This window comes from Natator depressus, chromosome 11, assembly GCF_965152275.1.
Source record: "Natator depressus isolate rNatDep1 chromosome 11, rNatDep2.hap1, whole genome shotgun sequence".
NCBI lineage: Eukaryota > Metazoa > Chordata > Testudines > Cheloniidae > Natator > Natator depressus.
Window position 1 is genome coordinate 44,683,670 of NC_134244.1, and position 15,363 is coordinate 44,699,032.

General features: G+C 38.4%; 1 protein-coding gene across 1 annotated transcript in view; it reads right to left on the reverse strand.

Annotated features, from left to right (window-relative positions):
• The window catches only part of TTN (titin), a 308,950-nt gene that overhangs the window by 184,203 nt on the left and 109,384 nt on the right, over positions 1–15,363 (reverse strand). The window contains exons 97-114 of the mRNA XM_074967679.1: positions 14,957–15,247; positions 11,066–11,353; positions 8,779–8,871; positions 8,375–8,657; positions 7,821–8,004; positions 7,300–7,389; positions 6,932–7,199; positions 6,132–6,413; positions 5,567–5,845; positions 5,187–5,468; positions 4,795–5,073; positions 3,937–4,224; positions 3,499–3,777; positions 3,132–3,410; positions 2,762–3,040; positions 1,810–2,097; positions 1,357–1,644; positions 483–773 (exon numbers count right to left, since the gene is read on the reverse strand). Coding sequence (XP_074823780.1) covers positions 483–773; positions 1,357–1,644; positions 1,810–2,097; positions 2,762–3,040; positions 3,132–3,410; positions 3,499–3,777; positions 3,937–4,224; positions 4,795–5,073; positions 5,187–5,468; positions 5,567–5,845; positions 6,132–6,413; positions 6,932–7,199; positions 7,300–7,389; positions 7,821–8,004; positions 8,375–8,657; positions 8,779–8,871; positions 11,066–11,353; positions 14,957–15,247 — 4,611 coding nt within the window. The remainder of the gene's footprint in view (positions 1–482; positions 774–1,356; positions 1,645–1,809; positions 2,098–2,761; positions 3,041–3,131; positions 3,411–3,498; positions 3,778–3,936; positions 4,225–4,794; positions 5,074–5,186; positions 5,469–5,566; positions 5,846–6,131; positions 6,414–6,931; positions 7,200–7,299; positions 7,390–7,820; positions 8,005–8,374; positions 8,658–8,778; positions 8,872–11,065; positions 11,354–14,956; positions 15,248–15,363) is intronic.

Sequence of the window (15,363 nt, forward strand, 5' to 3'; positions counted from 1 at the left end):
AAAAATGTAAAAAAATTATGTTAAAAAAAGGTAAAAAATGGTATATTGCAAACCTCTAACCATTCATAGCATGCACAGTGTTGGGTTATTATTTGCAACAAATATGTATTGATAGCAGCAAGGTTTGTATAATACCGTTCTCTAAATAAAATATAGAAAGCTACAGGAAAGCAGTCACTATTTTGTTGTATACTATTTGTGCTGTATTCTAAGGTGAAAGGAATAGAAACACTGTGCCCAAATTCTATCCTGAAATACAGAGCTCAGAGTTGTGCCTGTGTATCTAAAGCAGGAATTGGGGCCGTTATATCATTGTGTAAACTGTACTGAATTTAATATTGTTCGAACACAATTATATATGGCCTAAAGATAAGACTCCTAGAGAGAATTATCTGATTAGCTATGGAAGGTATATTTTGACAGCTAACATGTTGATAAAGAAAACTAACACCACAGTGAGGCAAAATATGAAATTAACTAACCTTTAATAACAACGGAAGATGTACACAATACACTTCCTGCTTCATTGGACACTTTGCAGGTATATAAGCCAGCATCTGCCTGCCGTGCGCTCTTAATTTGCAGAAGTATGGTGTTGTTTAGGAATGATATTTCACAATTAGGACTCTGATAGATCTCTTGATTGTTTTTATACCAAGCAACGGTCAGAGGCTGAGAACCAGAAACACGGCCCTCAAGTTTAAGGATGTTCCCTTCTGTTTCTTCTACTATTTCAGATAGCTTCTTTGTAAAACTAGGTGGAATTTTTCGTTCTGCAAGAAATGAACATACTCCTTAAATTCAAAAAATAAATTTTAAGATCAAATATTCAGTAGAAGACTTTTCAAGAAATACCTTTAATTGCTATATGTTGTTAAAAAAAACCAGTTTGCATACACAAACAGTGCTTTTTTTTTTTTTTTTTTTAAACAAAAAGTATGCAGAGAACACCATTCTTGGAACACGAAAATACCACACTGCGTAAATGGATGTAGAGTTTTACTATTTAAAAAGTTATAAAAAAATTACTTGTACTGCTTTTAAGAAAAATGCCTTTTTTAAACAAAATCAGGACCCTATATATAAGTTACAAGGAGCAAAGCAGATTTTGTACAAACCATTTAAAATGAAAAAGTCCGTAAACTTTCAAAGAAAAGTAGACTAAAGAAAACATTATCTCGTCTCCACAATTCTCCCCACACTTTCTTTCAAAGACCTTTCAATTCCTCCGAATAGATACTTCAATATACATTTTCTAATCCATATATTGAAAAGATGGTCTCAAACTTATCTAGCAACAAGATGACTTATTTATTTTAGATATAAAGGAATTCATACGCATGGATCAGGCAATACCTTTAATACTAAGTTGAGCTGCGCAAGAGTCCTTTCCAACTTCATTGCTAGCATGGCATGTATAGGTTCCAGAATCTGCACTGTCAATGTTCAGAACTGTCAAATAAGCTATGTTGTCTACATAACTAATCTGGTACTTTCGTCCGGTCCGTATCTCTTGGTTATTTTTTGCCCAAGTGACCTTAATTGGTTGTGTTCCTGATACGTGGCACTCAAAGTCAACACTTTCCCCAGCAAAAGCATCCACGGGTACAATTGGGATGTCAAACAATGGAGGATTCTTCCCTTCTACAGAGTGAAAGAAACAGAAAAACGCGTATAGCTTTTAAGAGCTCCATTAGTTTAAAGCATATTGTTCAATAAATAAATGTTGCACCTATAGTTTTAAGTTGAGATGGAAATGAAAAAATGACCTGGTGACGTTAAAGGGAAATTATTTCATAATCAACCAACCTGTAAGCACGAGCCTGGCAGTGGAAGAAGCAGTTCCAATAGCATTGGAAGCTGTACAAGTGTATTGCCCAGCAAGGCTCTTGTCAGTCTGCAAAAACTGGAGAGTTGCTACGTTATTTAAGAAGGAGGTTTGCACATTGTAGCCATCTCGGATAGGTACGCCATCTTTAGACCAGGATACTTCAATAGGTTCTGAGCCAGTTATGCCACAATCAAATGTAACTGGTAAGCCAATAGTTTCATGAATGTCTCTCAATGTTCGAGTAAATGAAGGAGGAAATTTACGCTCTGCAAGGAAAGAAGTATTGCACAATGAAAGTTTTGGGAAGTTATCTAGCTTTGGTGAACACTCCAGTAAGCACTGCCTAAGAAGATACTCTATTGTGATTTAGTTTGGGTAGATTTACAAGATGACACTGGACCATCCAGTTATTGTTTTTAACCAACTTGCCTAATATAAAACAGTAAGAGGCCCATAAAAGATCAAAGAGATTATATGCTAGACCATTTAGTTTGGGGATTGGTGTGAAGAGAGGACTCTGCCCAGGGATGCTAGTAAGAGTACAACCACTTGCACCCTTCCTGTCTCATTGAAGTCCATGTTCCGAAGTTGTAAATGAAGGCAGAACTTAGCCTTAATGTTTGAACAATGGTCTCACATTTTCTACATTGTAAAGAGCTAGAAGAATAACTCGGGACATGCCCTAAACTGAAAGGGAAGACACAGACGCCTCTATGTCTTAGAGAGAGCACAGGATAATTTCATGGGAATTTCTTCCCAGCCAGTCCTTTGCTACTGAAAGCTAATAAATGCTGCAGGGCCTCTTGACATGGGTAGTTTCTAACTGGCCGTGTAAAAGACACTGGGTGTTTCTGAAAAAAGACTTTTCTTTCCTGAAATACCACACCCAAAGAAAGTAAACTTTTATATTTGATAACATGAAATATTCACCTTGAACAGAAAGCAAAGCTGATGAAGAAGCCTCTCCAACACTATTTTCTGCTTTGCAGGTATACTTCCCGCTATCACCACTATCCACCTGGCCGAAAACCAAAGTGGCAACGTTGTTCTTAAAGTACATTTTAGAGGTAGGAGTTGCTCTTAGTTTTGTATCGCCTTTGTACCATGATACAATAATTTCTGGTGTGCCAGCAACTTGGCATTGTAATGATGCAGAATCCCCAACTGTCACCTGAACAGGTTCCAAGCGTGTAACAAAATAAGGTTGTTCTAAAGAACAAAGACACATCATTAGTAACAAAATTTAAATACCACAATGACCATTAGTATAAAAAAGATTCTTTGTGGAATGAGGACACACCTAATACTGAGACTGCAGCATGACAATTATCTTGCCCAGAATCATTCTCAATGTGGCAAGTGTACTGCCCCTGATCTTCTATTTTACTACTGGGAACTTCCAGAATGGCAGATGTTTCTGTGGTGGTGATGCTGCATTTTGCAGAATGAACTACTTTGTATCCATTTTTCTTCCATAAGACTGCAATCGGAGGGGTACCAGAGTATGTGCATTCCAGAATTAATGGTTTTCCTTTCTCCACATTGAGATTATTCATTTTTTTCACAAATGTGGCCGGTTCTATAGTGAATGATATGAAGATAAATGTTAAAAGATGACACCAAGAGATTTTTTTAGAGGAACGTGTGAAATTTCCAGCCTGACAAACCTTTTACAAAGAGCTGTGTTGTGCAAGAAATTTTGCCAGCCTCGTTAGTAACCAGACAGGTGTAATCTCCACTTTGTAGTGGCTGTACATCAAACAGCTCCAGTTCTGCAACCAAATTTTCCAAGGAGATGTTGCATCTATGTCCTGGTACTAGCTCAATGCTACCTTTGAACCATTTAACATCTAGTGGAGGGGTGCCTTTTAGGATACTGGTAAAAGTTATATTTGCCCCAGATAAAACTTGCAGGGGATCAGGTTTCTTCATGAAAGAAGGAGGTTCTAAAGACAGACATAAAAGAGAAGTGCACTTTGATGAAGCGTAAAATATTCCCGTACAAAATATCGGTGGTTAGAATCATGTGACAGAGCCAAAAACATAAACTGCCAGCAAAGAAACTATTTTATATCTTAAACCTCCATCTTGTCCTGGATACTAACCTCTAACAGTCAAATATGCACTGCATTCATCAGATCCAGCTACGTTAGTAGCTGTGCATGAATAAGTTCCCATATCGGATTCCTCTAATGTGTTCACTTTCAAAGAGCAAGTATTGTCTGTAAGGGTCGTCTGATACTTGTCTCCACTAGCAATCTCATGTCCGTCATGGGACCAGGAAACAGAAATAGGTGGTGATCCAGACACTTTGCAATCCAGCACAACAGAAGAACCAGAGAGACCATTAACTTCTTTCAGTTTTCTTGTGAAAGAAGGCGGTATAATGCGATCTGTATAGGATAAAACACAGCTATAAATATTACAGCTTTATAACTTAAAAAGGAGATGGTTTCCAGGCATCTAGCAGAAACACCACAGTTTCCTTTTACACATCTGAATTGGTCTCAGGGAATACTAAGAAGCGTATAGACCACACCCCGCTCCCCCCTCCCCCCGAGGCCTGAGGTACTGAGAGAAGATAAGAACGGGTTGGAGGATACTCTCTAAAGCTGTTGCTTACCCCTTCTGAGGGTCACCTCTCTCCTTTTAATTTTTTCAATACTTCCTCATAAGGAGAAGAACAGTACTGCACCGTCTGGGACATGCAGACTCAGTTGATGAGACTGAGCCCAAGCCACAGCCTCCTCTTCGTGACAGGTGAAAAATGGTTCAACCGACTCCCTGCCTCCATGATCTCCACAACATTAGCGGGCCTACATAGGGTGCCTAAGGTCATATTAGCAGTGAGTCTTCCCAGAGTGGCAGCAGCATGACATGACACCGAAGGAGGCAGTGTGCTGTGTAATATGTTTTAAAGAAATTGTAAGAATCGAAGATAATTCAGAAATTAATCAACTAACCTGAAACACGCACTGAAGCTGTGCACCTGCTTTGACCAACACTGTTTTTCACCTCAAAAGTATACTCCCCACTGTCTTCTACTCTTGCATTGAGGATCTTAAGCCCAGACACTTTGTTGAAGAAGCTAATTTTGTATTTCTGATTAGTAGACAGCTCTTTCCCATTCTTAAACCACCTAGTAGTAAGCTCCGGTGTGCCATCCACTGTGCATTCTAGAGTACAAGAGTCTCCAGAGGTGACTTTCATTGCGCCGGGCTTCTCTACAATGACTGCAGGTTCTGAAATGAGATACAAATCACAGCCATATTTGATGACATGACAGGAGATGCAATCAGTTTGTTAAGTGAGGTTAAAATATCATTCTATATTGTTTTGTTTCCTTGTTACCAACCTAGAACTGACAGAGTGGCAAAGCACTCCTGAACTCCAGCGTCATTTTTGATCTGACAGATGTATTTTCCAGCACTGGCTGGTTCCGCATTTCCAATCCGTAGAGTTGCAATGTTTTCTGAATAGGAAATCCAAAGATTTTCGCTTTCTCTAACGATTTCCCCTTTGTCTTTCAGCCACAGAACAGAAATGGGCTGGGATCCTTCTACTGTGGCCTGCAGCTCAACTGGGTCTCCAACTACAGCAGTGAAATCACTGAGCTTCTTCACAAAAATTGGTGGTGCTGGTGAAGAGAAGATACGTCATGTTAAAACCACAAGGAGAGTGAGGAGAATGAGAGGATGCTAGGAATATAACTGATGTGTAAATCATTATACCAACCTTTTAGAGTTATAAAGCCAATGCAAGTGTCACTTCCCACATCATTTACAGCCTTACACTGATATTCGCCTACATCTGCGGCATCCACGCTAAGGATGTGAATACTAGCAAGGTAGTTCTCAGACATGATTTTGTATTTCATGCTACTTTTAATTTCTCTTTTGTCCTTATACCATGAAATTTGGAACGGAGGAGTGCCCCGAAGTTCACACTCAAGATGGACATCTGAACCTTTCAAAGTCTCAACTGGATGGGGTTTCTTGCTGAAAGCAGGGGGTGCTAGGAAAACAGAAATTTGGGTTTCTGTTAATTCAGTTCAGGACATAATAGAGAAAAGAACATTTAAACAGTAAATTGTATCACTATGTTGGACTGATATGGAAGAGTAAAGATATGAGTCACAATAAGAGATGGCTTTCATTTCATAGCACACTGCTAAGATATGTATCCTGCATTCTGAGATGTTTGTATTCACCTATCTGACTAAAGATAATACTTTTACTCTGTAACCGCAAGTAAAGTGGAGAAATCATAGACAGAAAGACAGACAGACAGAGGTTCTGACCTTTCACTTTTAATGAGGTACTGGTGCTTGCACTACCCGCTGCATTGCGAGCTTCACAAATGTAGTCTCCACTGTCTTCCACATGGAGATTGTGCATTTCAATGACTGCCATGGAATCAATGAAGGACATTCTGTATTTTTCACCATCATGGATTTCAGTTTCATCTTTGTACCAGGTGACTTTGATTTCTGGAGAGCCGCCTATTTTGCATTCATATCTAGAGGAATCATGCTGTTTCACAACTCTAGAGGAGTCTAGCTTTGTTATAATGCTTGGTGGTTCTATAAAACCAAAGAAAAGGGTAAACATGATACACTAAATTGCACTGATCCATTAAAATGCTTAAATGAATGAACTATCTAATCAAAAGCACAGACTTTGGGGTGTGGTGAGTGGTAGAAATATCTACAAAATGTGAATTTACAGTAGCCAGTGATGTACGTGGTAGCAGCATGACAAAAATGAAAACACAGCTTGAAAAAGAGAGTATTTTAGAAAACAATCAAGAAAGAAAATTGTGTTGTGAATGCAAACAAAGAAGATAAGAAATCTGAGACTTGTATTGAGTATCTCCCTCCTATCTTAATGGCTTTTCCATTTCTGTACCACTGAGATTTGGCATTTGGGATAGAGAACTGACAAATCAGGGTGCATGTGCGTCCTTCCTTGAAAGCAGAATCATGAAGATTCCGTTCAACTGCAGGGTCTATTAGCAGGTTAAAATATATATTTTAGTAGGCATCAGATTAAACTAAGAGTGTAAATTACTTTCAAATCGAAACTTTAAATGTACACTTACCAATCACAGTTAGCTTTGCACTTGCAATATGTGGACCACAGACAACTCTGAAATTCCCCTGATCTGCAGGTTGGCAGTTCCTGATTCTGAGTATGTGCCGATCACCTTTAATTTTTATTTCATACTTGTTACTAGAATCCAATTTTTGAGTTCCTTTGTACCAAGAGAGTTTGATTTCTGGATAATTAATCTTAATTTCACATTCAAAGACAGCTTCTTCATCTGCTAAAACGGTCTGGTTTTCAATATCCCTGATGAGAGTGATAGGCTGAAAAATATGAATTTAAAAGGTTAAGTCTTCATTCCAAGATCACACTTCCTATTATGTGATTAAATACTTGACTATCAAGTCAAAGCCATCATGTCACCTCTGTCTGTGTGAGTCTTTGTTGAATAAATGATACAAGTTCGTCAAATTCCTGTTCTTCTTTGCGAGCTCTCTCTGTGACCTCAATTTCCTGTGGAAAGACATGACATGATTTAACATGAAGTAACACTATTGGGAAATAGCTAGGATCCATGTGTTTATATCTGTCCCTCCCTCCCTGATAACAAATCTGGAGAGTCGTGTGTCTCTCTAACTGAACCTTCTGCAAACCCATAGCTGACTTTAACCTCCTCACCAGCCCATCTTACAGGTTCCATGTCACCAAGATCCTCTGAGCAAAGAGATGGGGACAGGACTTACTTGGACAGAAGGGTCACTGTTGGTAGCAACACTGCCTCACGCAGTGCTTGAGCATGCTGGGAGTTCGGAGAGTGAGACAAGATAGAATTGGAATCTGAATCTCTTATGAATACAACAATGTCACAGCTAGGATATCAAGCCTGTTGCCAGAAACCATGTTATTCTTAACATTCCCAATGCCACAGTCTGACTAGGTCTTACCAATCTATGACTTTCTTCCTCTTGGCTTTGCTTTAGCAGCTCAAAGGCTTGCAGGAGGCCACGGAAATCTGTAATTCCATACATGCGAGCATACTTCTCATATTCTTTGGGATCAACATTTTTGAGAAGTTCCATGATATCAATGGGCTTCTCTTCCTCCTCTTCTTTCTTTTTGGTTGGAGTACTATTTAAGTAAGGAGAATAATTAGAAAACATGCACAATATTTCTTCTTTCTAAGAGAATCCTTTGGGTAACCAAGTCTGCTTAAAATCGTTTGGTATAGAGCGAGCCTTCAGGTTAGTGCTGGAGGGGCTTTATCTGACAAACTATTAGGCACATAAGTGCTCGCTACTCATGACTCAACGGGATTTTTAGCTAACTGAAAGACTACTGATATGAGTAAGTCTTGGTGGGATTAAGGCCTATATATAATTGGTGTCAACCTGTTCAATATATTGTAAATACTAATACTTACATCTGGATCAGAGATATAATTAAAGTATCCCCCACTGCAGAGACTACAGAGTGATCTAGAAAAGATTCTTATGCCTACCTCTTCAGTTTTGCTCTCAGATCTCCTTCAATTACTTCTTGCCTTCGTTCTTCAACTTGTAGGTTGGCACTGCTCTCAATTTCACCATGTTCATTAAAAGCTACACATCTGTACATTCCAGAATCAGTTTTTGTTGCATCCTTTATTTCTAGTTTGGCTTCGTCTCCTCTCTGCTGGATGAAAATACGACCTCCCTGGTTGAGTTGTCTCCACTTTCCCTTAGTCCATTTAACATTTGGGATTGGATCACCTCCAACTTTAGCAAGAAACGTTGCAACACTCTCTATAGAAAAATACAAAATCAAGTAGCTCATCTTTCACATGTGTAAGACAGCAGGAGATATCGTCATACAACTAATACAACAAATAGAGAAGATGACATATTTTTGGAAGAACAAGCTTACTTTCCGTAACTTTGAGATTCTGAGGCTCTGAGATAAAGTACAGCTTTCCATCCACTGGTGCTTTCTTAGCTGCTGGCGCAGCTGCTGGTTTTTCTGAAAAATAGGTTTAAGGAATTAAGATTTTTCAATCCCCTGAATGTGAATATTTTTTATTGTAGCTGAATCCATTTACTAAAGCAGCATATGCAGTGCATGTATGAAAGAAAAAATGCCAAGTACTTTCCGATGACTTTCAATAAGTTATCATCTGATTTCCTAAGATGGAAGCAGACACTGTAAGGCTTATTCTTATCTCTGTCACACCGTGTAAAATTTATATGGAAGTAAACATCATCAGAATCAGATTTTAAGATTTTCAAAAATGGATGACTTTAATTTAGGCTCTTAAATCCACAGCTGGACACATAAATAAGTGGCCTGATTTTCAAAAGTTCTCATCAGCTATTATCCAGCAGCTTCCACACAGGACAGTAACAAGGGGCTTCTCTTTGGTGTTCATTTCTTAAAGACCTGGCCTACAAGGTGTCTTAGTTTTATCATCAGCCTACAGCTAGAAGATTAAAGTGTCTGAGCGACTTCTAGGCCCACTGCTGCCTCTGTTCCAGGGGTGGTGCTACCTTAATATGTTAATTACTGTGAAGAGCTCAGATGCAATAGTGATGGGGGTATAAATATTTGAGAGAGAGTGTCTCATCCCGAAACTGTATTAATTTCAATTGAGTGAGGGGGCAGTGTGGGTTGAAGCTGAGATAGCCCAGCCCAATTAATTGCACTGCTGCCTCTGAGCTGGGCAAAGAATTTGTTCTTAATGCGCTCCCCAGCTTTCTTCCTTACTGTACCATCTTTCTGGCTGGCTCACTCCAGACTTTGCTGTGTCTCATGGTGCCACATAGACATGGAGCACTCTCCCTGACAATATACCAAATTCCCTTAGTAATGTCCTACAAGACATGCCTAGACCCCCATCTTCCCCATGGAGCATGCATGCTCTAGAAACTGGAGCCTACTCTGTCAGCTTGGTCTTGCCTCAAAGGCTTTGTTTTGTCTGCAAGGTTAAATTCTAAACCCTCAGGGTGGGGTTCATTTGACACAGGCTGTTAGGATATAGATATTCGGGCCTGTCTGTAAAGGCCTATACTCTAAGAATTTAGGTGTATTCTTATCACTTAGCTAGTTATAGAGGTATAAAAGAAAGAATCAAAATCACTGTCTGATGGTGTAAGGGTCTTCTCTTACTGTGACAGTCTGAGGCCCTGTTCTTTGGCTAAGATCTCTGGCTAAGCGGCAGAGGCAGCCATAAGCTGGGAAGCGTATAGTCACATCCTCACATTCCAGACTAGTCACATTGAAATAAGGCCATCTGGGGCTGTTAGAAAGGTGATCTGATCTATCACCTCCAGAGAAAGGGAAGAGCGTAGAGGATATTTAGTTTGATAGTTTTCTGTTCACTAAGAACTCACTTATCAATAGACACAGCTGGGAAACCCGTATGTCTTTATAGATGTAGTTGTGAAATCCTCACTTCTGTATTGTTTTGTCATTATAGTTCCCCCTTTGCTATTGTTTATTTGCATGGTCTCTGTCTGGTTCTGTGATTGTTTCTGTCTGCTGTATAATTAATTTTGCTGGGTGTAAACTAATTAAGGTGGTGGGATATAATTGGTTAAATAATCATGTTACAATATGTTAGGATTGGTTAGTTAAATTTCAGGAAAGTGATTGGTTAAGGTATAGCTAAACAGAACTCAAGTTTTACTATATAGTCTGCAGTCAATCAGGAAGTAAGGAGGGTGGGAATGGGAACGGAATGGGGGTGGGGAAATTGGAATCATGTTTTGCTAAGCGGGGGGGAATGGGAACAGGGACACAGGTAAGGCTCTGTGGTGTCAGAGCTGGGAAGGGGGACACTAAGGAAGGAAACTGGAATCATGCTTGCTGGAAGTTCACCCCAGTAAACATAGAATTGTTTGCACCTTTGGACTTTGGGTATTGTTGCTCTCTGTTCATGCGAGAAGGACCAGGGAAATGAGAGGATGAAGGAATAAGCCCTCTAACACAGGCCCCCTAATGTATACATTGTATATTTATGGTGTTATATTAATTATCATTAAATATAATGCTACAATTAGGCCAGTATTTCAGATTATGTAATATTTTATGAAGTAACATAGACACTGGTTATTTTCTATTTGATTATGAACCACTTAATTCACAGAAAACAAAGGTGTGATCATTGTAGTTTTGGTTTAAATTGCCATCACAAGCTGATTTTTCTCTTTTACTATACCTTTCACTGTCACTTTTGACTTGCAAGAGTCACTTCCAGCTACATTTGTAGCTTTGCACACATATTCGCCTGCATCAGTTTTAGTAACTGCTGTGAGTTCCAAAAGAGCTGTTCCATTAGCAAAGCTAAAGGTGCATTTATCTGAAGCTTTTATTTCTCTCCCAGCCTTCAGCCACTGAATCCTGATTGGCTGTGATCCCTGGACGTGGCAGCTGAGCTGCAAAATATCTCCTTCCGCTATTGTCATGGGTCTAAGAGGTTGGTCAAACACTGGTGGCTTTTTTGGTTCTGGAATTGGAAAATATTTTAGTAAATAATCAAGAAAGAAATGTGTGTTATGAACATGAGAGAGAAACACAAGAAATAAATGAAATCTTGACTCTAACAAGTCAGTCATATGTACAAATAAGAGAATGATAATCTATGTGTGTTGATACATACAAGTCTGGTTTCAGAGAATACTAATGCTACATAGTATTAGAAAATAAAATAGTATGAAGAAAGTATTTTTCACAAGCATGCAAGAAAAGAGCTTTATGTATTCCATCTTCTATCAATGCAGTAATTATTTGGCACTCGTTCTTAAAGAATATTAAAATAACTAAAGCACAGGAGCTAAGACTTCAATAAAAGCAGACTTCAACAAAACTTAGAGTACTGTTCGGTATGGTCTTATAGGAAGAATATCCAGGGGAAAAAAGAGTTGAGGAGAAATGGCAGTTTCTCAGGGAGACAATATTGAAGGCACAACTTCAAACTATTCTGATGCGAAGGAAATATAGGAAGAATAGTAAGAGGCCAATATGGCTCCATTCAGAGCTCTTTAATGATCTGAAAATCAAAAAGGAATCATACAAAAAGTAGAAACCTGGACAAATTGCTAAAAGAATAGCAGAAACATATAGGAACAAAATCAGAAAGGCTAAGTCAAAAAATGAGTTACGCCTAGGAAGAGATATCAGTTCTATAAGAGGAGAATAATTAATAATTTAGGATCAAGAGAAAGAAAAAGGAAAGTGTCAGTCTTTGAGAACTCCTGGAGGACTTGTGAGGACCTAGAAGACTAGAGAAAGGCAAACATACTCCTTATCTTTAAAAGGGGAACAATGAGAACCTGGGGTATTATAGACCTGTCAGTCTAACTTTGATACCTGGAAAGATAATAGAACAATTATTAAACAATCAATTTGTAAGCCCTTGGAAAATAATAGGGTTATAAGGAATGGATTTTTTAAGAACAAATCATGCCAATACCAGCCTAATTTCCTTCTTTGACAGAGTTACTGGGCTAGTGGATGGGGAGAAGCAGTAGATGTGATACATCTTGATTTTAATAAGTCTTTTGATACAGTCACACATGATATTCTCCTAATCAAACCAGGGAAATGTGGTCTAGATGCACTTACAATAAGGTGGGAGCACACCTTACTCAAAACCAAACTCAAGAAGTAGTTATCCATGGTTCACTGTCAAATGGGGAAGGCATATCTAGTGGGGCCTGCAGGGGTCAATCCTGGGTCCAGTACTATTAAATATTTTCATTTATGACTTGGATAAAGGAGTGGAGAATATGCTTATAAAATTTTCAGATGACACCTGGGGAGGAGTTGCAAACACTTTGAAGGACAGGATAAGAATTCAAAACAACCTTGACAATTTGGAGAAATGGTGTGAATTCAGCAAGATAACATTCAATAAAGACAAGTGCAAAGCACTTCAATTAAGAATGAAAAATCTAATATGCAACTACAAAATGGGAATTAACTGAGTAGATGATACTACTGCTAAAAGGGATCTGAGGATTATAGGGGATCACACATTAAATATGAGTCAACAATCTGATGCAGCTGCAAAAAAGACTAATATTCTGGGGTTTATTAACAGGAGTGTCCTATTTAAAACCTGGGACCTAATTGTCCCATTCTATGGAACACTGGTGAGGCCTCAGCTAGAGTAGCGTGTCCAGTTCTGGGCATCAGACTTTAGGAAAGATGTGGGCAAATTGGAGAGAGTGGGATGAGAGCAACAAAAATAATAAAAGGTTTAGAAAACCTGACCTATGAAGAAATTTTTTTAAAAAATGGGCAAGTTTAGTCTTGAAAAAGAAGACTGAGGAAGAACCTGATAGTAGTCTTCAAATATGCTCAGAGCTGTTATAAAGAGGACAGTGATCAATTGTTCTCCATGTCCACTGAGGGTAGAACAAGAAGTAATGGGCTTAATTTGCAGCAATGAATATTTAGGGTAGATATTAGGAGAAACTTTCTAGCTATAAAAGTAGGTAAGCTGTGGACTAGGCTTCCAAGGGAGGTTGTGGAATCTCCATCATTGGAGAGTTTTAAGAACAGACTGAACAAGTACCGGTCACGGATGATCAAGATTTACCTGTTCCTGCCACAGCACAGGGTGCTGGAATTGATGACGTCTCAAGGTCCCTTCCAGCCCTAAATTGCTATGATTCTGTACTACAACAACAATTACTGCCCAATCCCAAACTACCACAGCAAACTTCTCTCACTGTACAAATTTAGATATAAATATATTTGTTCTGATCCTTCCAACAATAAAAGGAAAAGCTGCACTCTTTGCATAGCAAAACTGCCACGACTTGAAAAGACGAGTAGATATTTGATGGATATAATGGAACATCATATATTTATACCACTAAAGATTTGACCAGAACTCTTTTTCATTGTTAAAAACTTTAATTCTCATTTTTATGAGTAATCTAGTCATTACTATTACTTTAACATAGGACACACATCAAATTACAGTGTGGAAAAGAGAAAAGAAACACAAACACAGAGAAACACGTGCAATGGAGTAGGGAATGTATTTGCACTAGGTTTGCTAAAAGCTAAATAAATTATTTAAACAAATACATTCTAAGCAGTAAAATGCTAGGAATGCATATTAAGGATATGGACTTCCACAGACATCTAATTAATCAGAATTAGGCATACAAGATAAGCAAGAAAAGATCCCAAAGGACAGTAAAGAGAAAAAAAGACTAACTCTTGCATTAGTAGCTAAATGTTTTCAGCTATTTTTGAAAAATGCTGACATTGTCCTGGAAAAATCTGTCACACTTTAGTAAATGAATATTCTGAGTATGGTCTCGAATTTATGTAATTGCCATAGCATGTACAGCCTCGGGTTATTATTTGCTACTAATATGTATTGATAGCAACAAATTTAGTGTAATACTGTTCTAAAGGAAATGTAGACGTCTGCAGGAAATCATCACTATTTTGTATCATATTATTAGTTTTAATTTGAAAGCAATAGACCTATTGGGCTCAATTCTGTCCTGAGATACAAAACTCACATTTCAGAGCAGCAGCCGTGTTATTCTGTACCCGCAAAAAGAAAAGGAGTACTTGTGGCACCTTAGAGACTAAGAAATTTATTGAGCATAAACTTTCGTGAGCTACAGCTCACTTCATCGGATGCATGTAGTGGAAAATACAGTGAGGAGATTTTATATACATAGAGAACATGAAACAATGGGTGTTACCATACACACTGTAACAAGAGTGATCAGATAAGGTGAGCTACTACCAGCAGGAGAGCAGGGGTGAGGGGCGGGGGAACCTTTTGTAGTGATAATCAAGGTGGGCCATTACCAGCAGTTGACAAGAACCTGTGAGGAATAGTAGCTCACATTGAAGCTCATGAGAGTTCTGCCTGAGTATCTAAAGGAGAAGTAACTGCCATTATCTCCTGTACGCTGTACAGAATTTAATATTGTTTCAACACAATTACCCATGGCCTAAACATAAGACTCCTAGAATGAATTATTTGATTAGCTGTGGAAGACATATATTGCCAGCTAACATGCTGATAAAGAAAACTAACACCACAGTGAGGCAAAACATTAAATTAGCTAACCTTTAATAACAACGGAAGACGTACACAATACACTTCCTGCTTCATTGGACACTTTGCAGGTATATAAGCCAGCATCTGCCTGCCCTGCGCTCTTAATTTGCAGAAGTATGGTGTTGTTTAGGAATGATATTTCACAATTAGGACTCTGATAGATCTCTTGATTGTTTTTATACCAAGCAACGGTCAGAGGCTGAGAACCAGAAACACGGCCCTCAAGTTTAAGGATGTTCCTTTCTGTTTCTTCTACTGTTTCAGAAAGTTTCTTTGTAAAACTAGGTGGAATTTTTCGTTCTGCAAGAAATGAACGTAATCCTTAAATTGTAAAAATAAATTTTAAGATCAAATATTCAGTAGAAGACTTTTCAAGAAATACCTTATATGACTATATGTTGTTAAAAAATGTTTGC